The 23,507-nt window shown below is 43.2% G+C and overlaps 5 protein-coding genes and 1 long non-coding RNA gene across 8 annotated transcripts in view; 5 read left to right on the plus strand and 1 right to left on the minus strand.

The window, feature by feature from the left end:
- Positions 1–19,425, plus strand: part of LOC127604303 (uncharacterized) — a 154,550-nt gene extending 135,125 nt beyond the window's left edge. The window contains exon 2 of the long non-coding RNA XR_007963229.1: positions 19,383–19,425. This is a non-coding gene — a long non-coding RNA (uncharacterized LOC127604303). The remainder of the gene's footprint in view (positions 1–19,382) is intronic.
- Positions 615–3,617, plus strand: bloc1s4 (biogenesis of lysosomal organelles complex-1, subunit 4, cappuccino). 2 transcript variants are annotated; one of them, XM_052071293.1, is made up of 5 exons: positions 616–1,021; positions 1,384–1,455; positions 1,528–1,629; positions 1,919–2,053; positions 2,689–3,617. In XM_052071293.1, the coding sequence occupies exons 1-5, from the start codon at positions 707–709 to the stop codon at positions 2,794–2,796; spliced, it is 732 nt and encodes a 243-aa protein (XP_051927253.1). In that variant the 5' UTR covers positions 616–706; the 3' UTR covers positions 2,797–3,617. The 2 variants fall into 2 exon arrangements, with proteins under 2 accessions (XP_051927254.1, XP_051927253.1); XM_052071294.1 differs by lacking the exon at positions 1,384–1,455 and having other exon boundaries at positions 615–1,021.
- Positions 4,038–7,571, plus strand: LOC127604288 (nuclear transport factor 2-like). The gene is made up of 5 exons (XM_052071335.1): positions 4,038–4,204; positions 5,359–5,479; positions 5,555–5,626; positions 5,821–5,919; positions 6,464–7,571. The coding sequence occupies exons 2-5, from the start codon at positions 5,375–5,377 to the stop codon at positions 6,587–6,589; spliced, it is 402 nt and encodes a 133-aa protein (XP_051927295.1). The 5' UTR covers positions 4,038–4,204; positions 5,359–5,374; the 3' UTR covers positions 6,590–7,571.
- On the plus strand, positions 7,519–12,823 carry rrm2b (ribonucleotide reductase M2 b). Its single transcript, XM_052071241.1, has 9 exons — positions 7,519–7,672; positions 8,290–8,439; positions 8,512–8,628; positions 9,615–9,748; positions 10,187–10,281; positions 10,976–11,109; positions 11,186–11,290; positions 11,361–11,474; positions 12,171–12,823. Exons 1-9 carry the CDS (start codon positions 7,637–7,639, stop codon positions 12,321–12,323), a joined length of 1,038 nt encoding a protein of 345 aa, XP_051927201.1. The 5' UTR covers positions 7,519–7,636; the 3' UTR covers positions 12,324–12,823.
- LOC127604182 (protein LYRIC-like) lies at positions 13,111–18,016 on the plus strand. 2 transcript variants are annotated; one of them, XM_052071171.1, is made up of 10 exons: positions 13,111–13,738; positions 14,163–14,270; positions 14,339–14,450; positions 14,591–14,746; positions 14,825–15,097; positions 15,186–15,254; positions 15,314–15,426; positions 15,515–15,616; positions 16,140–16,215; positions 16,292–18,016. In XM_052071171.1, exons 1-10 carry the CDS (start codon positions 13,382–13,384, stop codon positions 16,381–16,383), a joined length of 1,458 nt encoding a protein of 485 aa, XP_051927131.1. In that variant the 5' UTR covers positions 13,111–13,381; the 3' UTR covers positions 16,384–18,016. The 2 variants fall into 2 exon arrangements, with proteins under 2 accessions (XP_051927131.1, XP_051927130.1); XM_052071170.1 differs by having other exon boundaries at positions 13,112–13,738; positions 14,160–14,270.
- Positions 17,811–21,653, minus strand: LOC127604206 (major histocompatibility complex class I-related gene protein-like). Its single transcript, XM_052071220.1, has 8 exons — positions 21,284–21,653; positions 20,469–20,735; positions 19,655–19,933; positions 19,237–19,545; positions 19,058–19,165; positions 18,957–18,974; positions 18,754–18,880; positions 17,811–18,664 (listed from the first exon to the last, which is right to left on the minus strand). The coding sequence occupies exons 1-7, from the start codon at positions 21,348–21,350 to the stop codon at positions 18,774–18,776; spliced, it is 1,155 nt and encodes a 384-aa protein (XP_051927180.1). The 5' UTR covers positions 21,351–21,653; the 3' UTR covers positions 17,811–18,664; positions 18,754–18,773.
- Positions 21,654–23,507: the final 1,854 nt, after the last annotated feature.

Consider the following 23,507-nt stretch of genomic DNA (forward strand, 5'->3'; position numbering starts at 1 on the left):
CGGCAGGCCCTTCGCTACCGATTTTTGAAACATTTTTATTCTTTGGCTTTTGACTCAGCATGAAATTTGTTTTTTAGTTTTACTGTTTTGTGCCTTCTAATGTCTTCATTATTAATTAGTTTTATTGTTTGTTATTGTATTAATTATTGTTGCTCCATGTAACAGCATTTTGTATCAAACGGTAGTTGTTCTAAGGTGCTCTACATTACAATTGGGTTGAGTTGAGTTTATCAAATGCAACGCAAAAACGCCTCGGGTACAGTATGTTTTATGATTGTTCCATTTTAATAGTAAAAGTTAGGTCCTTTTTTTTCTTTCACAGTGTGAACAGCAGGTAAAAAACGGAAGAAAATCACCTTCACGTGACATCTTCATTGAGCGGTGTAATGCTATGTTGACATTTTTACAATCTGCGTTTCAATTTTAAAGCGGTGAATATTTTACAGTGTACAGAGTACACAAAAACCTATCGACGTAAATCAAACCTCTTTTAGCAACGAGTAAAAAATGTCTAACGACTGATTCTATATTTTAATACTTATTCAATGGGCTGTCACTTGTAACCTGCTGTTTTGACCCTCGCGAGTTGCCATCGTCCTACCAACCACGTGACTACTCAGTCAGCTAAACTAGCGTACCGCGGCTGTAGTTTTGCCGTATCGCCAGCTAGTCACCTCACCAGCTCACCTCCAGTGAGCCAAGCGACATGGACCACCGTCGCATGGACAGGGTGGGCCTTCTGTCTCCCCTGGAGGAGTCGAGCGCCGAAATCAGCCGGGACAGCGGCATCGTGTCGCAGAGCGCCAGCAGCTTGTCCATGGTGAGCGACATCCTCAGCAGCGGCACCGTGTCGCAGAGCCCCAGCTTCGGCGCGGCGGCTAACGTGGTCGCGTCGCCCAGTCCGAGCCTTCACGAAGCGACGTCGGCGTCTCAGCGGGGCTCAGAAGGACACGACAACGACGACCTGGTCCACACCGCGTTCGCCTACTCCTCCTACGTGAAGGCAACAGCGGGAGAAGAGGTAAATATTTGACAAAAACAAACACTTGGCCAGCCTTAAAAAGTGGCGACTATACTCTATTTTACCGTCTTTTAACTCCGGTTTCTGAAATATTAACCAAAACAGTAAATCGTTATAAAGCGTTAACATGAGAAAGAAAACTTTTGAGGAATATGAGTTTATTTATGCATTTGTTAATTTGGACATTCTTTATTAAATAAAAAAAAAAACACACACTGGGCCGTTTGTTTTGTGTGTGTGTGTGTGTGTGTGTGTGTGTGTGTGTGTGTGTGTGTTTCCCCAGCTTCCAGAAAGATCCACGCCTAATTGATTGAATTTCAGCCAAAGATTGTCTTGTCTGACGCAAACTATTCCTCATTCAGATTCTGTGCTTGGAGAAAAGCCTGGAGGAAATGCTGACCAGAGTAGACGAGTTTGTCGGCATGCTAGATATGGTACGGTAAAGGCACTCCGGGTCGGAGACATCGCAGATGGGTGTTTATTTATGTATTTATTTATTTGTGCAGATTCGTAGCGACACATCACAGATCGTGAGTGAAAACATACCTCAAATTCAGCAGAAGTCTGAGGAAATAAGACAACTCTACAGACGCATCGACCAATTAGAGGTGAGCGATGGTCACCGTCGTACATTGGTAGTTGTCTATCGGGAGGGTAAACTAAGCTTAGTATGGAATTGCCAGTAGCTTGCTTTCTTTTGTTTCTTCTTTTTTTTTTCTTCTACAATTGATATTAGCTGTTACACATTTTCCAATCTCCTCAGATGAGGGCTAACAAGTTGAAGAGGCTCTGGATGCAGTGGCAAAGACACAAAACTATAACGTAGCCATCAAAAACAACCACATAATTCAACATCAATCCCGAATGGAATGTTCCAGTGTTGGCATTTGTCGACAGGGCTTTGTCAAGATGGTGGGAGCCAACGTTGGTGCCATGGAGGAGCAGTTGACCCAGGCGGAGGGAGAACTATCCACGCTACCGGGCGCCTTCAAGAAGATCTTCCGCACGATAAGCGTTCCCAGCTTCTTAAATGTGAGGCGCACTCATCTTTGCTCTTTTTTTGTTGTCGTTTCATTCAGTATCATTGGCAGGAGGGGAGTTTGTTTGATTTGTTTATATTTTGCCCTCCTTGGACATGCAGTGTTTAATTCGGCAGATAGGGAAGAGTTCTTCAAATAATAGGCAAAGTCCGCATGCCATAAACTATTCAGATAAAGGAATGGAAATTTTTTAAAATCTGATGCTGATTAAAATAGTTGTTAGTTTCTGGTCCGTTTGGAAATTTAGTTTTTTTGTATCCAATTCAGCAATTTAATTAAAAAAACAGATTAATAAATTATTAAAATAAATGTTAGTTACGACCCTAAATTACGTGTTACGAAACCATTTCCTCACGCTCATCTGACAACCTTTAATAAAGTGCAATTTTCATGATCACAAATGTACAATAACAAAACATGGTGGTGTTTTTGGCGAGTCAGTTCAATGGGGTTAATCAAATAGCATGTAACGTGGGTTACGAGCTTGATCAAGGAATGAACAGAACACGGAAGTCACGGTACCCAGTACCTTTAAGAAAGTGTGTGTGTGTGTGTGTATGGGGGGGGGGGGGGGGTTGGATGTGTTTTGCAGTTTCAATCTTTTTTTGTGGGGGTGGGGTGTCATAGAAGCCAAACAGCCCACGAAGAACAGCGCCACATCAGCAGCATCAAGAAATCCCTCGCGTATTCTGCACGGACGACTACATCATCACATCACAGCAGGCAGAGCAGTGACACGCCTCTGAGGCATAAAGACGGCCCCAACGTCCACAGCCAAGCAATAGCCAACAAGTCACTGGAGGTCCGCGAGGTGACACTGAACTGTAGCAAAAAAAACAAAAAAAGTGATTTTAGTTTTTAAAAGTGCCTCAGTGGTCTTGTTTTCCGCTGTTTGTTAGCTTTGTAACAAGCCTGACGCATCATCCAAGCATTTTTTTTTAATTAATACGGTCTGTTGTGATTGTTTAAAAATAATGCATGCTGTTGTAAATCCATGTCCAATTAGTCCAGGCATGTCAAGCTCCGGTCCTCGTGGGTCGCTGTCCAGCCTGTTTCTCCCTCCCTGCAGCCTGTTTCTCCCTCCCTGTTTCAACAAATCTTATTCAAAGGATCAGCTCATCAGCAAGCTCTGAAGAAGGATGAGAATGATCCTCATCATTTGAATTAGATGAGTGCAGCAGGTAGAGGGGGATAACAGCCTGGATAGCGGCCCTTGAGGAACGACTTTGGACACCCCTGAATTAGACTAATCAGTCACTGCGAGCAATATGGACCTCAAGTATTACATGTCTTCCATTTAATAATACTAATTGTATTTTTAGCTTCATGTTTCTTATTGGCTGCATATTTGTCATTTAAAAAGCACATGACTCCTGTGTTAATTGTGGCTTAATAGTAAAACAGTGCCTGACCTTTTGGGCAGAGAAATGGACCTGGTTGGAGTCACATCACCTTCGTTTATCACATTGATGACGTCTGATTACTAAAAATCAGACGTTGCAGGTTTATTTTTGTCACATTTTCGACAATAATTATTAAAGTTTTGTATGATGTGACGTCGTTTTTGTCGCCTTCCCATGACTGTTTCAAAATATATTTTTGAAGCGTATAATATCTCGTAAGTCAGTCTCACTACAGGGCCAATCAGTTGTCACGATGTGGTCTGCGCACGCGCAGAACTAGTTTGTCACTGTTGCTATGGCAGCGTCTGTATACATGGGCTGATATTTTACTCTTCTCCGAAGCAAGAGAAAAACTCGACGCTTACGTTAACAGGTCTTTTATTCTCAAATTAAGAATGAATTGATATCAAACGATATTTCGAACCGCAGAACACGACAGTCTGTTCCATCCGTGCGCAATGCATCATGGGCTAGGTAGTTAAATAGTTTCAAACCGTTTCCTGTAGTGGGGGCGTGCCAAAAAAACGTCCAGCCAATTACATCAATTTTACCAGTGTGAGGGGCGAATCAGCGAGCCGAACAATGGGCACATGGAGCTTTATGCGAATACCCATTGGCTAGCATGTTCAGTACGTCACGGGTTGAGAGGTGAACGGAAGTTGTTCATTTGCCTCGGCCCTCCCCGCCTTACTTTCATGCAGGCCTGCCTGCCGGCTCTCGAACAAAGTGGCATAAAGCTTGTGAGTACCACATTAGCTTGTAAAAGGAGATACTCTACAATAAGACTTGTGTTATCTCATTGAATTGGGTCTATCGCTGGCGTTAGTTTGGGGCTGAATAGCGAAAAGTCAAGCGTAAACTCATGGCAGCCATCAAGGCATGAGTTAGCATGTTTTGCTAGTTTGTTTGCGCTGCTTTATCACACAAGATTGAATTGATCAAGCGTCTTTCAGGAGATCTAGGGAGGCTGAACAATAACAGCATTCATCCAGGAAGATTTAATATTGCTTTGACTCAGGAGACTCATGGCTGTGCTGGAGCCAACATTGACTGACTTCCGGCAAGGGGCAGGGTCGTTTGGGGTCGAGTGGGGTGCAGGGTCTGAAATATATCTACACACCCTGGACTGGTCGCCGGCCAGTCAAAAGACACTAAAGCCTACACGTGGAACCTGAAACTGCAACCTTTTGCAGGTGTGACTTGAGCAATCCAGACTGGGTAAAAAAGAAAAATAATAACAATAACAAAAATTAAAAAAAATAGGCCCGCCCCGATTGCATTTTATTGCACCCGAGTCCAAGTCACTTTATATTAAATATCTGCTGATACCAAGTCTTGATCCAATACCTCTGTAATAAAATGCAATCAAGAATATAAAGCATACCACATCCAAATTGTTTTCCTTGTCATAATTTCTATTTATTTGAATAAGGTATCCTAATATGGTAAATTTGTATATGGCTGTAAGTCAGCAGTGGTTTCAGGTCAAGTTAAAAAAAATCATTCTTGACTTAGTAATTTAAGAAAATTCAAAAATCCATTCTTAATATTGATAAGCCTAAAAGCATGTTGGCCTGATTTCCATTCATGTGATTGGATCTGGTCAACCCTAAAGAATAATAATTCCTGGTCGCAGTAGAGAGCCTTGTGATAGGCCCAGATTGTTGGGAGCCGAGTTTATCTGCATTTTTTTTTGACCTTTTGAGCAATTCTATGAAGGACCTGGCAAGTCTCTCTCCAAAATGTGCATTTAGAGTAGTAAGGGATCACTTTTTGTTCTTTTCTGTCTTTATTTTATGGGGATTTTTCACTTGTGCCTCACTGATTATGCTTCTTCAATAAGATGTGAACATAATTGCTGTTGTTTTTTTTTAAATAAATCTCCATTTTGCAGTTCCACGGTGTCAATCATGCAGGGGGGCGAAATTGACTGTCAAAGAGTTGGTGAAGGTTTCGTGCAGTGGTACTACAACCAGTTTGATCACACCAACAGGATGGAACTGGTTAACCTTTATGTGAGTGTTGTCCACCAGCGTCGCCTGCAGTGTGTCATCAATTGATTGTGTAACTGTATTTTGGTCGTTTTTTAGGCTGAAGGCGCTACTCTGACATGGGAAGGAACCCTCTTCCATGGGAGAGAAGCCATTGCTGGCAAACTGACTGTAAGTATTGCATGCAATGTATTGATTTAGAACGGATGAAATACATTTTAAAAAATGTTAACTTGAAGCTGTAACCAGAAATTTAAATAAAGAACAAATTTGGACTAACTTCACCCCCCAACAAAAAAAAAAAGGCCGGGGGGGGGGTGTCTGCTTTTGTTTTTCAACTCACAGTTCTGTTTGTAACCGCACAGGGTATGCCATTCCAGCAAATTAAGCACATTGTCACAGAGCAAGATATTCAGCCCACAATAGACAACAGCATCCTCATCATGGTCTTTGGACAGTTAAAGGTAAGATGGATGTCCTCACTAAAACAGGACTTTATTTCAACTTGACGGTGCAGAGAACACGCGCATTATTTAGGATTGTCAGAAAATAGGCTTCAAAGTTGATCATTGTTTTCCAAAGTAAAAGCTACTGTTTTATTTTGATTTCAAACAAAAACATGGAGAGCTACAGAAAATGTTGAATGCTTCCTGGCGAGAGGCTGAAATTGTAAGGATTTGGACCATTTGTGAGTGCGCCTATTTTGAGCGGACAACAGGCTATCCACAAACTTGGGTTTTTTTATTTTCAGCCATTCACCCCCCCAAAAAAGTCACGATTCTCCATTGACCGTCATGTCAATTACACTTACTCTTGAAGGGGTGTTGTTATTTGGGAAGAGGCGTTTGTCTGATGGGGATGACGCACCATATTTAGGTCGAGATTTGTCTTTCAACACCCGCGTGTGATAAATAAAGCGTCAATGAACTGGAGTAATTTCACAAGGGAAAAAGGAGTCCTCTATTTGAGGCAGGGGTTTTGATTTCCATATGTTTGGTTTGCCGACAGACCGACAATGATCCACCTTTGGCCTTCCATCAAGTTTTCATGCTGAAGCCGCAGAACTGCAACTGGGTGTGCACGAATGATGTGTTCCGCCTGGGTATACATAACATAGCCGTGGAGCCTCAGTAGCAGACAAGACTTCAAACGACTCTCTGAGTCCACCCAGCCAACCACCCAAGCCTGCCCTCCCAATTGCTCATCACGTTCTCCTCGTATGTCGTGTCGTCATCCCGCCACCCCAGAGTTAAAAAAAAAATGGGACAACTGAAATCTTCTGTCGTCTCTGTTCATTTGTGGGAATTCTATGATAACATCGGAACATTTCGAGCTCAGTAACCCCCCAAAACGTTTCCAGATTATTTTTTTAACTAGCTTTATCTCAGTTTTATTGACATATGTCATTTACTCTACTGATGACAATCTATTGAGAGGCAATTTAACAGCCTTTTACTTTTATTCATGTTCTTGACCTCGTACCTTTAATTGATCCGTGGTACGAAAAAAATGTAGGGGACCAGTGAGTGACAGGATCCACTTGACAAACACGGTAACTTATTAATAATAATCTTAAAATATTTTGTCACAGAATAGAAAATAAAGTGCAGATTAAAAAAAAAAAGAATAAACCATCCTGTTACGTTTCTTGGGCAAAATTGTTCATAAGTCAGCATGACCCGCTATGTTTAGTAAATACAAATATATATTAAAGATGATACAAAGAGATAATTTATTATTTACCTTTAAAACTATTTGACCTACACTAGAACAGGAGAGTTGACTCAATGAAATTCACTCCAAACGTTTTTAAAGACATTGTTTGGCTTTTAAACATCTGGATGGATTCTATTTTTTCCACCCTCAATGTTTACGTCAGAGTCTTCGGTTAACGACGGAATCCATTTATGATGATGGAGACGTAACCCGAACGTGTACGTACGTGTGTAACCTTTGTTGTAAAACGAGGACTTCCGGTGTCTAGTCGTTTAGTGTTGTACCTAATGTCGTGTCCGGCCGTCTCGTGCAATGCGATGACTGTCCTCCAGGGGGCGCTGTGTTCCCGTCACCTGTCTCAAAGGACGTCCCTTTAAATCGCTCAGCTCCAAACCCAAAATCTTCAGGGAACGACAGCGTCGATTCAATGTGCCGGAATGACACCGACCAAGAAGATCTCAAGACATGGACTGCTTGAGTGACGACCTTCGCGGAGAACCGGTAATACAATTAAAGGCATCTTAATATTAGCCTTGCGTGCTAACGCTCGCTAGCTGGTGAGCGTGACACTGGAAAGACGAACACCGGCGAATTCTAGTTCGAACCTTTTTCTAAAAATGTACCGGAGTTAACTCATGTCTGTTTATGCTTGTATTTTTGGATTGTTGTCTTGTAGTGTTACTAAAGCACCCGCCCGTAAAAAAAGGGGACATATTTGTAGACACTTTGTTTTTAAGATTAAGATATCCTTTATTTGTTGATTGCAAAACGATGCAAACATTCGAATGAAAATGTTGGATATCATTGTCACAGTAAGCCTTTTGAGACGTTCAAAAAATAATTTATCACTCAATTTACGTATGTTGAATTATTTATTTCTTCGACCCAATGAAAAAGTATTTAAAGGGTTGCAGATAAACGATACCGTATAGCAAATTATCCAGAGAAAGAATACCTTTCAAAATATCTGGTAATAAAACACGTTTTTCAAGGAATGTACAATGCTTTTGTGTACATCCATGCTCCTGGGGATTAACATTAATAAGACAATAAATTTATCATTTGATACCACTATCATAAACATTGTGACAATATTTTTGAATTATTTTTCTGCATAGAATGGCGTAAAAGACATCAACGCCGACTGCCAGGAGGATGAGCCTCTGCTCCGAGAGAACCCCAGACGCTTCGTCATATTCCCCATCCAGTACCTCGAAGTGTGGAAGATGTACAAGCAGGCCCAGGCTTCCTTTTGGACAGTGGAAGAGGTCCGCATCCTTTTCCACATCCTTGCCCACAACTACTAAAATACTTCATATAAAACACTCTGCCTCTTTCAGGTGGATCTCTCCAAAGACCTGGCGCACTGGGAACGCCTCAAACCTGAGGAGAAGCATTTCATCTCGCATGTCCTGGCCTTCTTCGCTGCCAGCGATGGCATTGTGAATGAGAACTTGGTGAGATTAAAGGGTAGTGTTGGAAAGTGGAGGAATTAACATTTCACACAAACAAATGCTGCCAGGGCAGGGAATCCCGATGTAATGGTCAGGTGTAGTAGTAAATTGGCTGAATGATTCGGAATGTCCAGGAGCTGCGTTCCCAGTACATTAATCCAAGGTTTTGTCAGTAGCCTTTTCAATGGTAAACAATGAACCACTTTTGCCATTAGCATGCTTCCTAATAATATTCTTTTGTTTTAAGATACTAAGTATGTAAATTAAGCATTTAACTTTCCATCCTGTGGTGATGTCTTGCTGTACTTTTTTTTCTGCTACAACTTCTCTCATGTGGAGAAACAATAGCCTGCAAACAGAATTCTTTTTTCTCAGATATGCACACAAAGCCGTAATGGGATACATCGTGGCCTCTATTGCTCATTGTTGTTTGCTGCTTTTCAAGACTAGCAACAACTTTTGCTCACGACACATCGGTACTCCGCTACATAATAATATAGTCTCATATGAAGTACCTGAAACCGATACTTGACCAACAGGACAGGTGTCTGAACAGAAGAAAACGGGAGTATAAGTGAAAGGCTGTTACTTGAGTAAAAGTCTTAAGTATCAAAAGATTTGATGTACTTTAACACTAGAAGTAAAACTTTTTTCACTTTTTTAATGAGCGGTTAGAATTTTGAATAGTGTTTCTTTATTTCTATGTAGTGAGTTAAATTAAGTGGTGTTGATGAAGATCTGCATGTTTTTCACATATCGCTGCTGTAAGAAAGAAAGAAAGAAGGGTCGCGGGGGGAGGTGGAAACCCATCGAAAGGCTTCCTGAAAACCATTAACTTCCTCAGACCGTGTTTAATTTTCATGACAGCGAGTTAAATTCACTGGCACCATACAGCGCCCGTATCTACATTTTAGCTGCCAGAACAAAAAAAATTAATAAAAATACAAATCTAGCGCTGTACCATCACATGTGTTTACTCGTGCAACCAGGTGAAGAGATTCTGCGAGGAGGTCCAGGTCCCCGAGGCACGTGCCTTCTACAGCTTCCAAATCCTGATGGAGACGGTGCACTCGGAGATGTACAGCATACTCATCAACACCTACATACGGGATCTCAAGGAAAGGTCCGATTCTGCCTTAATTGTGTTTGTCAAGCAGTTGTTGTGCCCCCCCCCACTCCTTCATCAAACACAAAACAACATCAACAGCTCAACGGCGGCTCAGAGGAAAGAACCGTTTTCAGCCGTGCAGCTGTTTGATCCTATAGACCACTTTACCAACTGTTTTGTGGTCGCAGCACCTGGAGCGATTTGGGGGGATTTTTGTTTTTTTAATCGCCATACAAATGTCAAAGAATAAATTAACCCCCATAGAGTGATGGAATCACACAAAAAAGCTCAAGAAAGACCAAAACCTAAGAGTATGTGGGACATCTTGGAGCTTTTTTGTGATGGCACCACAGAGGCGACTGGAAAGAGGAAGTGCAATAATAACCATAATGCTGGAAACGAAACCAATTTTGGGGAAAATAACACTTTTTTACTATCTTGTCATATTTCCAGAGACTCTCTCTTCAACGCAATTGAATTGCTCCCATGTGTCAAACGTAAGGCCGACTGGGCGCTCCAGTGGATAAACGACAGCCAGTCCACCTTTGGTGAGAAACGATATTGCGCTTATTCAACTCCTGGACCTTGGTTAAACACACACGCGCACACACACACACACAAAGGGAGGACACATTGAAGTGCACTCACGTACAAAAGTAAAAATGTATTTTTACTGTCACTGTCATACAATACTTAAAATGTTCCTCAAGAGAAAAAAAACTTCACACAGTTTGCTTCTTTTATTATTTCTGATTGCGTTTGAACTGAGAAGAGAAAAAAAAATCGTCACATGTGGAAGAGCGAGCCAACATTGACCCAATTCATCCTGCCCCACTGAAATGAATGAAAATGCCATTAATCCGTTCCAGCACCACAAAAAACAGCAATAACTAATTAAAAAAGGAATTCGAAAGTATTTTACTTTATTTCAAAAAATGCAACAATAATTTAATAGACTGGCAAAGAATGAAAACGTTTTTGTATCACGATTTCAGGCTGTCATTAACATTGTGGGCATACTGGTATGTGTACCTTGGCGACCACACAGCAGTAATATAGAAGGCATGCGTAATACACGAAGAAGCATAAACTGCAATAAAATTCAGCGTTGCTCTGGAAAAACTCACCTCATTTGCATGTGTAGAAATTGCCCAACAATTCGATTAAAGTAGAATAACATAGTCTCTGTTACTTGCCACCACTGATAATCAGTAAGCTAACACGTGTCTTTTGTGCTGGCAGCCGAGCGACTTGTGGCCTTTGCAGCGGTGGAAGGCATCTTCTTCTCCGGCTCCTTCGCCGCCATCTACTGGTTGAAGAAAAGAGGCCTCATGCCTGGCCTCACCTACTCCAACGAGCTCATCAGCCGGGACGAGGTGAAGTCCTTTGCTCGCCCAAAGTCACAAGTGATAAGCACGCGGCGGCTCATGCAGCACTCTACATTTTCTTTAGGGACTGCACTGCAACTTTGCCTGTCTGCTGTACAGCTACCTGGTGAAGAAGCCTTCCGAGGACCGTGTGAAGGGCATCATCACTGAGGCCGTTAGCATCGAACAGGTCGGCCAGTTTAAGCGTCTTTTCCCAATGGCCTGGCATACTTAAACATTGCCTGATTTTGCCGTGTCAGGAGTTTCTGACTGAGGCCTTACCGGTGGAGCTGATTGGAATCAACTCTTCCCTCATGAAGCAGTACATCCAGTATGTCGCTGACCACCTCCTCACTGACCTGGGACTAACAAAGGTAATCCTGCTAAATCAAGTGGTTATTTAGACCAGCGGTGTCTGACTCATTTTAATTCAGGGGTTGCATTCGCCCCAATTTGTGATCAAATGAGCCGAACCAGTATATTAGACCCGATAAGCTTTAAATATTGTTGTAAGACGGAGGGCCATTATCCCAAATGTTTCCCATCTCTCCCGCCTGCAACACACCTCATTCAAATGATCACGAATTATTATCAGGCTGCTGCAGCGCACGCCGATGAGCGGAACATTTGAATGAGGTGTGACAATAAACCTGACAAGTTGAGATTCACTGTCTAACCTTGATCTTCAATTCAAAAGCTGTGCTGATCTCCAATCTGAAGTGATTCACCGCCGCCATCTCCTGGTAGCTGTGAGTCATAACGGTGGTTCACAAACCTGAATTTCACCGACAACTTGCGTGAGATCCCCTTCAACGCCTGCCCGTCGAAAAACACACTGGACAAATATATTCGTTGGTGGTAGTAAACGATCAGATTCCAGCTGACCAATAGAATCCCAAAACAGGCTCTTTTATGTCATTCTGTAGATGCTGCTATTTTGGTTCTCAACAGAATTCAAATAGGTTCAGCATTTCACTGACCAACAAATGTGATATTTGCTGAATGTTCATGAAAATGAATGCGCTTTTCGATATTATTTAAATGTTTATATATTTTTTCTTTTTTTTAAGGTTTACTTGTCCGAGAACCCGTTCGACTTCATGGAGTCTATTTCACTGGAGGGGAAGACCAATTTCTTTGAGAAGCGAGTGGGCGAGTACCAGAGATTCGGAGTCATGTCCAGTATGATGGACTGCGAGTTCACTCTGGACGCCGACTTTTGAAGTTCCATCTTTTTTTGAAATGTATTTAAGTCACACATTCAGGGTCACAAATACCAAAAGACAAAACATTTGCATCTTCTCTTGTCCAGTCAGTCATATCGTGCAGTAAGACTCATCCAGGATATTCAAACCCATATTGGCAAAACTACAACAACTCTGTGATTTTGGTCTGTAGCTCTTACATGTTTTTGGAATGTGGGAGGGTGCCAGAGTATCAGGAGAAACCCATGCTTGCGGGGGTTTTCTCTCAGTGCTTTGGCAAACGTACAAGGTCCACACAAGAAGGTTGGAGCCCGGTTTCAAACCCCGCAACCTCAGAACTGTGAGGCAGATGCGCAAACCACTCATGCACCATGGTTCCAAGATCTTATTTTAAAAAGCAGGTATTATTTTAGAGTTTGTACCCAAAAAAGTACTATCTTTATTAAAGTCTTTACCTTTATAGATTCATCATGTCTTCATTGTTAAGGTAAAACGAAATGCATGTCTGCTTCAATTAACTGTGTAGCAATTTGATCAATTTAATTAGATGAATCATTACAGTACAACAGAGTTGATATAGAGCACCCTTGTATTTACTATATGAAAATGTTTTCACTAGTTTATATGCTGAACAGAGTAGTTTCACAAGCAAAATCAAAATAATTTCGTTTTTTTTATTGTACAGTAGAGGCACTTTGGATTGGATTAACTTTATTGTCAAATGTACTGTATCTGTAACATACAGCACAGATGAGTGGATCACGAAATGTGATATATATATATTATATATATATATATATATATATATATAAATTTTTTTATCGTGTGATCCAATTGATACCTGAAGCAGTATTTCGACTATTTTTGCGCCTTCTCTCGGTCTACACTCCTGTGCACAGAGTGGCGGTAAAAGAATAGTAAGGCGCCCAAAAAAATCCACTGAAGAAGTAAAAGCACGACGTGGTGGAATCCTGACGTCACCGCTCCGTTAGCATGCAGTTGCTAACAGCTAGCAGCTAGCAGGCTAACACTTATCCGTTTGCATCTCCGGTCCTCGGCTTCATTCGTACCCCGCCATGGCTGGAGGAGACTGGCGAGGCTTTGCGATGGAAGAAGCTGAGCTCCTTTCTGGGCGCCTGAAGAACCTGCTGTCCTCCGGCCAAGCGTATGTCCGCAGCCACCTGGGCTTGGATTTGGGTCTGGCGCCGGAGCTCTACCCGACCTGGCTCATGTTGGCGACGGCAGGCATGGGCGCGCTGCTCCTGCTCGCCGTCTCCTGGGCCGCCATCTGCGGCGGTGGCGGCGGCGGCAAGAGTAAACGGAGCATCCGGGTGGTCACCCGGGGCGGCCCGCCCGTCGCTAAGACTCCGGTGACCAAGACGGTTAAACCGGAAGAGACGAAGAAAAGAAACGCCAAGAAAGCGTGGGAGAAGGTCTGACATTTTAAGCTCATCGAGTTTTGAATGACTGAGCGTCGGATAGCGTGTTTAGCTAAAATCAATTAACTTGGTTTATTCGCAGCAATAACGAGGACGCCATTTTGTAATAAGATTCAATAGGCAAGGTTTATCGTTGAGCTAATGGCATGTCAGGTTCAAATTCATTCAGTTTCGATTTCCAAACCGCGGAAGAATCCTCATGAACTGTCATTACATCAATCGCTCATTATTCAGCCAAAATCATAGTTTGACTAGAGAAGGTGTCTGGTTGGTAAACAATTGAAGTGATTTATTCATATCGTAAATATACTGTGCTGTCCAACACCCCTCATAACTATAAACACGAAACAATTAACATTTTAACTCGAATCATTCTAAAGACAGTTGTATGAAATATGTTAATGCCACATTTCAGCAGAAGCTTCAGCCCAACGGAAAGCCTGCTGCTGCGTTGGTAGTGCAACAGGAAGTCAAAGTCCCCAAGGTGCTTTCCAAACTGCACCCGCCGTCCACCAAAACCCGGAAGGTACATTTGCCGGAGCCTCTTTTAGCTCAAAAATCTGATTATGCCTTAGTTTGCGTGCTTGTCGACAGGCGCCCGAAGCACAGCCGCCTGTGCAATTGAAAAAGGACAAGAAGAAAAGCAAGATCAGTGTTAAACCAGCACAACATGTGATCACGCATGATGGGAAAGAACTCGACGAAGGTAACCTCCAACATTGTGTTGCTAACGAAAACGGAAGCGCATAAATGGTGAAAGTGTGGCATTTTACCACAATTTGTAAATGCAAAAGATGATCTCAAGTAATGAAATGGCTTAAGACACTTGTTATTTTGGCCTGTTAGGCGCCTGGGAAACCAAGGTCAGTATCCGTGAGAAGAAGCAGCAGCGACGGAAGGACAAAGGCGCCGACTCCTTCAGTGGCCAAGAAGGGACGCCCGCTGCCCAGAGCCACGTGGAGTCCAACAGCAATGTGAAGAAGAAAAACAAAGGGGCCAATGGTATGTTTGAGTTTAGGAGCATCAATGCATGTGTATCTAAAAAAGTGGCATATAATCCCACTTTGGACCTCCTTTCAGACTCTCAAAACTCAAAATCAGCCGCCAAAGCCTCATCCAGCCAAGGAGGCGACGGCGTCAACAGCGGCGGGTGGACCGACTTTTCTGCCATGGTAACGCCGACTCACATGGGTTCCACCGAGCCGAACAAGTTTGGTTCTCACTACCACACCCGAGCCGAACCCCGGTCCTGGTCCCAGGAGTCGCAAGGGGGCGCCCAGACATGGGTGGCCAACATAAAATCGGACCATGACCCGGTCTCTTTGTCCATGCTGCGCCTGAACGCGACGCCAGGTAGGACAGATGATCGATGCCTCGTCACACTTTCTGTTTGAAGGCCGTACCTCAATCCCTCCTGTTCTGTCCATCTTCTCTCTGCCAGATCCACTGTCCAAGTGGACAGTGGATCTGCATTGGACCACCCATGCTGACGATGAATGGGGCGGTACAAGTGAGTGTGTTCAACCCGCGCCCTTCACTTGACTTCACTTAAAAGTGTCTCTGTCACAGAGGGTGCGGACTCCGACTGGAATGCCCCCGCGGAGCACTGGGGTAATTACGAAGAGCCCCCTGTGGTGACGAGGCTGCTGACTCAGCTGAAGCAGCGGACTTTGACCAATAAGGTCTCACTCTTCAAAGTCGTAATGATGCCACGTCAGAGTTTTTTGGGAAGGGTTGGTTGCTTCAAGAAATACATTGGTGGTCTTGTAGGTGTCAGGGGACAGTGACGATCCAGCAGAGGGCGCCGCTAAGTCCAAGAAGAAGAGAAAAAAGAAGACCGCGAGCAAAGAGGAGGGCATACCTGAGGCTCAGGCAAGACATGTTTTGGTTATTACGTCATCATAAGAGATTAGATTGACAAAATATATATATCTGCAAAGTTTTCTTGAGGGTCTCTAAATTTGACGTGTCACTTGATGGGGCTTTGCCGGAATGCTGGTGAATTTTGATGGTGATTTTTGATGTTTGGCGGCACAGTTAATCTTCACCTCAATAGAATCAGTTAAACAGCTGGCCACCAAATTTGGAGATGGTCCAATAACAAGTGTCTGTGGAGGGGCGGGGGTGATTTTTTTTTTACCCCCAGGTTTTGATATTTGATCCCATGCCCTTGATTTTAAATTTCAAAAGTCGACCCGTGTCAAACTGGAGATGCTTCGCGGTGAAGATCACATGTTCCCATGCACATTTGGGGACGTTTTGGCAAGTTAGCAATGTTTACTGTTCGGAAGGGGAAAAAAAACAAAAGTGTTAATGTTTCTTGAAATGCACGCAGCGGGGAGCGAAATGTGCTTCTGTTTTGTGAAATCAAAGTGTTGTGGTTGACCAATATTAGGCGGTAAACTCGCTACCCAAACCTGAAGATCTTCCGGTCGCTGCCTCCAAAAAGCCGAGCATATCATCAACCCGGAGTAAGTCTGAATTTTTTCTTGAAAAAGGAAACCAGCAAATGAGCACGCTGAACCGCATCCGTTTTGTGTTTGGTAGAGCGACCCGAGAAAAACGCTGGCAACGACGGCGGCGGAAACGGCAAAAAAAGACAAGAAAAAGGCCAGAAGGGAAACGTAGTAGTCACCTGACGACCCGACCCCCTTTTCTGACCTTTTTATGCAAATGATTGTGGAATTTGTCAATATGCAATAATGAGCAGCTTCTGTCTGGATTTTTTTTAATCCAATTATTGATTAATAATAAGACGAAGATGATCACTTACTGGGCGACATGAACTTTATGGAATGTGGAGAGGAGGGAGTCTGACGCACTCGAGTCTAATTTGCACTATTTTTACTGCACACTGGACTGTGGTTTTTATCATTTGAGTAATTTTAGGTTGCATTTTTTTTCACTTGTTTACATTTTGAATGACTTCCGTGCTGTCTTTGTAAAAAAAAAATCTGTACTAGTGACTTGGGGACATTATTAGCCGTAAAAGTGAAGTCAATTGAATTTGCCTTGAGGGATTATTGTATGTCAATCCACAAGGGGCGCTGTAACGTTAGGTGTGTTTCAAAACTGGAATCTCGTTTTTAAATCCAGAGAACTGTGACGGTCGAAATTATGATTTCAAGTTGAAAACTGAAATTATCGAACAGCCATTGCGGGTAGTTGGAATGTGAAAAAGTAGATGTAACCTTTTTAGTATTTCATAAGTATGTCAATATCAAACATGAAATTGACTGTAAAAATGATAAAACAACAATGTGAACCAAATTAAGAGCCCCCAAAACAACAATGTGAACCAAATTAAGAGCCCCCATGGAGTCCTGGATTGTCAACATTAGTTCTTGAATACCAATTAAAATGAAGAGCTACCAGGGGTTAATAAATTGCAGAATCACCAACTGTTTTTTTTTTGTGATGGAAAATTAACAAGATTTCATCGACCACTACCTTGTGTCAGTGCAGTGCAATTAAAAAAAAGATTTGTATTATAAAATGACAATTGAATTTAAAACCACTAGGGGGCAGTGTAATGCCAAATGAAGTCAAAAGGGAGCACTGTAAAGACACTTTAAAATGTACCGAACCATCCGAGCCGCTATACTGTAATATAAATAAATATTGGCATATCTCATTATCTCGCGTTTCAACTCCATTTGGATTCCCGAAGGTTGACCCCGCCCCTTTGTGAATGGTGACAATACCTAGCAGGAAAGTTTGATTCTGATGAACCTGAACTGGCCACCGATGTGGTCAAAAGGACGCTCGCTCGCAGCCGTTTGCGGACTTTATGATGATGATTTTATTTTTACATCATGATCTGGCTCTAAAGCGGAACATGAAAAACAAGCAAACCGCGGGAATTTGATTCCGTTGCCTTAACCCGCCGTTAGTCGTGTATTAAAGTGCACGGCGACCCGTGTTTGGGTTTTCACCGCGGTTTCCTTCCGATTGTTAAGTTTTGATGTCAACCAAGTCTTGCATGACTTTGAGAAATAAGAATAAAATAATAGTGAGTGATGAATTGAAAAGAGCAGCTTTGCCTACTTGGCCATCCAGTGTGTAAAATATTTTTTTAATGACCAAAAAAAAAAAAAAAGGGTTTGTCGATTAAAGAGAACAAAAATAAATGTTACTGGGGGAGGGGAAGGTTGATTTTTACTGATGATTCAATCCCTGTATTTCTATTACTCGTCTGGAAGAAATGTTTATTCAGGTGATACAAATGATGTTTTTATGTCTCAACATGTACAAATAAATTGCTTGATTTTACTCGTGGAAGCGCATCAATATGACTTTATTTTAAATGTCACGTCTTTACTTCTTACCAGTATCTAAAAGAGCCCATGATGAAGATTTCTTGATTAAAAACATGTCAAATGTTTATTGCAAAACAGCATGTTTGAGGGTGAAAAGGTGTTCGTGGAAAAAACTGGCAAAAACTTCTCACCGCCATCTGCCGTCACAAGACTCTCAGGTAACTTCAGACCGACTTTGATCGCTCACGAGCTGATTGCGAGTCGAATCGTTTGCAATTCTGGCTCTTCTTCGTTGGAAGTTTTCTTCCGCGTCACGCTGGCCTTTTGGATATTTTGAGACTCTTCTCTTTGTCATTGACTCAAAGACGAGTCGCCCTGCCTAAATAGCAGCCGAGTAAGCGTAACTTTGGGAATTCATTTCAGCCTGGGGGGGCGGATCCTTATCATGATGAGACTGCTGATTTCTTACAAATTAAATTATATATAAACAGAAGAAAACAACTCGATCAAATCTCCAAGACACCAAAGCCAGCAAAAATAATAATAATAACAGCAGTGTGCAAATCATCTCTGAAGAACAGCTCTGATCTTTTCCCAGCTTTGAAATCCAAGTCTGACAGGAAAGCCTTTGAATGGAGACACCTCAGGTGTCTTCCAACACCTGGAGGAAGACGAGCACAGCAAATGGCACAGCTGAATCTTGAGAGAGTCCCAAGAACACGCGGAGGCCATGTTGACGAACTAACTCACCAGGTGAAGGTGGCTGCATCTCAGAGGGAAGTGGGCTCGGAAACATGTTCGGACTCAGGCTTGGAAACGTGTTCGGAAGCGGGCTCGGAAGGAGGCCGGGGAGTGAGCTCGGAATCGCCGTCTATGGCTGCGGGGTGCAAACACAGCGTTGAGGCTTCAACGCTCATTTGCGGCGGGACGAAAACAGGTGTCGTTTTACTTACATGCTGCCGTGTATTTGGCTGTAAGGAGAAAAAAAAGAGACAAGTTGCGGTTTGTTTTGGTGCCAAATTTTGCCGACCAGACACGCATTTGCGTCCCTCACCTTGTCTGCTTTTGTAAAGCTTGACCATCCCCACAAGCAGCAACGCCAGCAGAACGAGGAGCATGACGGAGCCCGCCACGGCCAGCGTCATCTTCCTGACTTCTTCCTCTGGACGAGAGCAAAGACGAAGACGTTGAGAAAGGAGACATCGGGCCAGGTTGGCGTAGCGGCTGGCTCACCTCGGTCGCGCTCGTTGCTCAGGATGAGTTTTCTGTCCAGCTTGGTCACCATGTCGCCCTCGACGCCGGACAGCTGGAAGACGCATTCGTAGCGGTCCTCCGCGTCGGCCTGCAGCTCCGCTTTCAGGTGGGCCGTCATCTGGAAGGTTCCGTCGTGGTTGGGGAGGGTCTCTCCCATCTCCACGTCCTCGTAGAGCTCCGTGCCGTCCTTCCTCCAGAAAAGGGCGGATTTGTAGGGGTAGAAACCCGTCACGTGGCAGGTGATCGGAGACGACGGCGTCTTCTGCAGCAGGGACATCACCGGGAGCTCTGCGCCCAAACGAGAAAAAGTGAGACGCCGGCGAAGGGAATGCGTTGAGAGAAGAGAGAGCGGGTTGCCATGGCAGCCGCGTCGCTCCGGGGGAGGGCGTCCTGGTACCTGTTCTCATCACAAAGTCCCTCCCATGTCTCAAAAACATCTGCAGCAAAGAAGGACAAATCTCCATGTGGTAATACTGCTTGTATTGACGATAGGCGTCCGATCGATCCCACGCCAGTTTGGTGGGGAAAGCTCGCGGTTGGACGGCGGTCCATGTCAGCGTCTGCAGGTCAAAGGTCAGGTAGTCTTCTCCGTTGTAACTGATGTGAGTTGATCCGTAAACCTTGTCAGCCTCTTCGTCCCAATCGCAGCCAGATATCTTCTGGCGCATGTGAAGACCTGACACGATGACACACACACACACACACACGTCTGAGACAGGATGTGCTGAGATCAGGTCGCTCTCGCATATTCTGGAGTAAAAAGAGAATTTCATCCATCCAGCCATTCTCTGAAGCGTTTCCGCTCCTGATGGGTCGCGGGTGTGCCGGAGCCTAGCCCGGCTGTCTTTAAGCGAGAGGCAGGGGGACAGACAAATAAATAAAGAACTGTTCGCACATTTGGACAATTCCTAGTCAAGAGTGAAGCTCCCGTGCGGCTTTTGGGAATGCTGGAGCAAATCGTTTAGCCTCCAGAAAAAATAAATGATTTGGAATTTGACCCCACGACTTCGGCACTGTAAGGCGGATGTGCAAACCAGTCATCCACCGTGTTGCCCAGGACAATTTTTTCGCCAAATAAAAATCCAATGCCCCCCAAAAAATAAAAAAGTCCCTGAGCAAGCAGTCGTCCCTCTCGACCCGTCTCTGAAAGTAAAAAAGTGGGTGAGCACATGAAATGTCTCTTTCTCATAGAAAGTTGACGCTAAACAAACCTCCAGTATGGTTGAAGCGCTCTCTCATCCTTGCCAAATTGACTTTATTGGCCTCCTGGTTACGCTTAGCCCTGTCTCTCACGCTCTCCCAGAAGTGAGGATCGTCGAGTCTGACTTTGTTCATCCACTCCTGTGTGACTTCAAGCGTCCCGCTCTTGCTGTGGTAGTGAAGGATCTGAACGTCGTCAAGATAATAAACCGCCCAATAGTCGACCTTGTTTGGAGTCGGAGAATACGCAGTCTTAAAATACTTGTACGAGTGGGTCACTGAAAGAAAAACACCCAAAACATTTCTGTTTTAATGCTCAAATCGTTCAACAAACTCCAAACATCATCTTCCAGAAAGGCGAATCATCTGCATCAATTCCATGTTTCTTGCTCAAATGACAAAATTGCAAATTGTTTTCACTTTTAGTCACATGCAGATGTTCCGAGCATTTTGTGTTGTCGTTTCTCATCACCCGTTTAAACATTTGAAAAAGATATCGTTTTTTTTCTTGACTGGCTTTTGATTTCAAAATGAGTTTGTCCTTCACTGTAAATGTGTTCTATGAAACATATATTCATTTTGGCCCTCAGACGGAAGCCATAGCGACGATTTTGAGTTTGACATCCTTGATGATCCATTTTGGGATATTGAAATTGATGAACTCGGCGCGGGACAATTTCCAACAAAACTATTCCAAATCTAATCGTAATTATAATGTGTTGTGGTGAATGAACTTTGTCCTGAGCAGTGAAAAGGTTGCTTCCTTCAAGTGCGTCAAGCCGGGAAAAAACGAAACCGAAAGGCAGATTGCACGTAGCGCACTTACCGGGCCTCACAACTTGGAACTGCGCAGCCACCGCAAACAGCCCGAATAAAATAATCATCTTCGACATTTTCTGCTCCTTTCTTCAGTCCAACCACAGCAAACTAAAATAAAATGCCCGCCTCATCCGATGATGACAAGTCAACCTGGCGATGACGTCCCTTGCTTCAAGTCGGGTTCCTGCGACTCCTTTTCCAAGTTCAAATTGCGTCGATTTGTTTTGCGGTTCAAATTCAGTGGTGTCCGCGTAAGAAGAGATGAAAACCAGCGCGTGTTTTTGCAGGCTGTGCAGAAACAGCGACGCTTTCATTCCCAGTGGCTGGGAACCGTCAAGACCAGAAGCAAGCACTTCGCACTATTGGGGAAATCACGTGACCACTAGTGGTAGATGCTGAGCGAAGTTCAAGGCCTGCTTGTCGTGGGCGGGATCAAAACACTTGACTCCCTCCACACGGATTGGAAACTCTTTTTTCTTGCGGTTTAAATGAAATGATGCGCCATCTTAATACGCCACGGTATTTTTTAAAAAGACTTTCAAACATTGAAAATTACTCATTCCCAGCCCTCATTCGGGGCGGAGCTAAGCTTTTTGACGGAAGTGGCAGAACCGGCCATTTTTTAATGTCCATTTTCTTTGAACAGGGCGTTGTCGAGACACAGAAGCACATCCATCGTGTTCAGGGACCCTGAAAATCGAGGCGTGGACGTCGGTTCTGAATGTCTCAACCATTGGGTTCAAAGGTTGTGGTCAAAAGACGTCCTCCGCATAGACATGAGTGGGATGGGATGCAGTACCACGTTTACACAGCAAGTGGCGCACTCATTGTATATGGTTGAGGTTAATATTGGGGTTTCGGTCTTTCGATCGTTGTAATTTTTTATGTTAATCAAGTATAAAAAAGCGAATTGACTAGCTGTCAGTTCGCCAGGCCTCAGCCAATGGCAACAAACACACAACATACAGAAGTAAAGGAAGAGCAAAAGGAACATACCTTCCCACTGCGTTTATTTTTGTTTCAATTTGTTCAGTTTTTAATATTAAATTGTTGACAGATTTTTTTCCCCTTTTGGCTTCGTCGTCGCCACTTTTGGACAGTGTGAAACCCATGAAAATGTTTTCATTCCTTATTATTTGCTGTAGTGATTCAATGAATGCTGGTTCAATGAGTTTCATTCTTGATTCAACACATTTTCGGCCAAATGACTTATAATTTCAGTTAATATTGTTAGTTTCCAAAACAGGCTTACTTGAATCCGTTGGAGAAAATGAATGACGAATTGGGATTCGAAGAATAATTACATTTTAATTTAAAAAACGGAAGCTCTCTCTGCTGGCCATAGAAAGACTGGACCGAGGGCGTTGCAAAAACAAGTATAATATATCAAATGTATTCACATTTAACGTGACATATTCAACGACCACCCTTCGTAAACACAAACGACAATTTTAAAGGTTCGAAAACATAACGATGTGGACGTCACCGTCGTCTCGTTCTCATTTTTGAGTGTCATTCTAACACCGCTACAAGTGAAGCAGCCATTTCATGTTTTTGAGGTTTCAACGCAGCCCAGCAACACCAGGCCTGCAACGAACCTAAAAGGGAGGATAGAGAGAGCGAGAGATGGAGAAAACGTGTGACGGCAGCCTCTTGGAGTCCTGTAAGTAGACTTTCTACGTCAAAGACCACATGCAGCCGTCTAACTTTTGCACGTTATTTTGTTGTGGCGCAGTGACTTTATGGACATTTCGACCTTTATCACTTCTGGAAAAAGACAACAAACTTTCCGTTCTTCTGTCATCACAGCATTGCGAGCTAGCTAAAGCTCTTTCTAATAGAGTGGTGTGTGTTTGTACTGCTTTCTCCTCTATGAATGCTAACACACAATTTGGCTGTTAACGTTTTATATTGCGCTTCTTCTCTGGGTAATAATGATTTTCAAACCATAAACTGTTCATAAATGAGGCAGTTTGTAACAGGAAATTGTCAAAAGTACATATGTGCACCACTTCCTTTTATCAACAATCGTATGTTCCATTCCATAGAGCAAAAAGGCTTTGAAATGTTTTTTCAACTGTTTGTAATTATTTGGCATTTATTTTCCTTTCATAACAATTAATACCAATAATTAATTGATATTTTTCTTTTTAAACTGGTGGTAGCGTTTGGATACATTTCCCGTTGTCACCACTAGAGACCAGCAGAGGCCCGCTCGTCAAACAAAAACC

The sequence above is a fragment of the Hippocampus zosterae genome, chromosome 7 (assembly GCF_025434085.1).
Source record: "Hippocampus zosterae strain Florida chromosome 7, ASM2543408v3, whole genome shotgun sequence".
Classification (NCBI taxonomy): Eukaryota; Metazoa; Chordata; class Actinopteri; order Syngnathiformes; family Syngnathidae; genus Hippocampus; species Hippocampus zosterae.

Bases quoted from the DNA above. Each gene is read 5' to 3' on its own strand.
- bloc1s4 (XM_052071293.1), top strand. From the start codon at position 707: ATGGACCACCGTCGCATGGACAGGGTGGGCCTTCTGTCTCCCCTGGAG. The intron at 1,630-1,918 runs GTGAGCGATGGT...ATTTGTCGACAG, and splicing joins GACGCATCGACCAATTAGAG to GGCTTTGTCAAGATGGTGGG. The intron at 2,054-2,688 runs GTGAGGCGCACT...GGGGTGTCATAG, and splicing joins GCGTTCCCAGCTTCTTAAAT to AAGCCAAACAGCCCACGAAG.
- LOC127604288 (XM_052071335.1), top strand. From the start codon at position 5,375: ATGCAGGGGGGCGAAATTGACTGTCAAAGAGTTGGTGAAGGTTTCGTG. The intron at 5,627-5,820 runs GTAAGTATTGCA...GTAACCGCACAG, and splicing joins CCATTGCTGGCAAACTGACT to GGTATGCCATTCCAGCAAAT. The intron at 5,920-6,463 runs GTAAGATGGATG...GTTTGCCGACAG, and splicing joins TGGTCTTTGGACAGTTAAAG to ACCGACAATGATCCACCTTT.
- rrm2b (XM_052071241.1), top strand. From the start codon at position 7,637: ATGGACTGCTTGAGTGACGACCTTCGCGGAGAACCG. The intron at 7,673-8,289 runs GTAATACAATTA...TTTTCTGCATAG, and splicing joins ACGACCTTCGCGGAGAACCG to AATGGCGTAAAAGACATCAA. The intron at 10,282-10,975 runs GTGAGAAACGAT...TTGTGCTGGCAG, and splicing joins CGACAGCCAGTCCACCTTTG to CCGAGCGACTTGTGGCCTTT.
- LOC127604182 (XM_052071170.1), top strand. From the start codon at position 13,382: ATGGCTGGAGGAGACTGGCGAGGCTTTGCGATGGAAGAAGCTGAGCTC. The intron at 15,255-15,313 runs GTGAGTGTGTTC...TCTCTGTCACAG, and splicing joins CGATGAATGGGGCGGTACAA to AGGGTGCGGACTCCGACTGG. The intron at 16,216-16,291 runs GTAAGTCTGAAT...TGTGTTTGGTAG, and splicing joins GAGCATATCATCAACCCGGA to AGCGACCCGAGAAAAACGCT.
- LOC127604206 (XM_052071220.1), bottom strand. From the start codon at position 21,350: ATGTCGAAGATGATTATTTTATTCGGGCTGTTTGCGGTGGCTGCGCAG. The intron at 19,934-20,468 runs GTTTGTTTAGCG...TCATCGTGTCAG, and splicing joins GCGCTTCAACCATACTGGAG to GTCTTCACATGCGCCAGAAG. The intron at 19,546-19,654 runs GTACCAGGACGC...GTTTGGGCGCAG, and splicing joins GGACTTTGTGATGAGAACAG to AGCTCCCGGTGATGTCCCTG.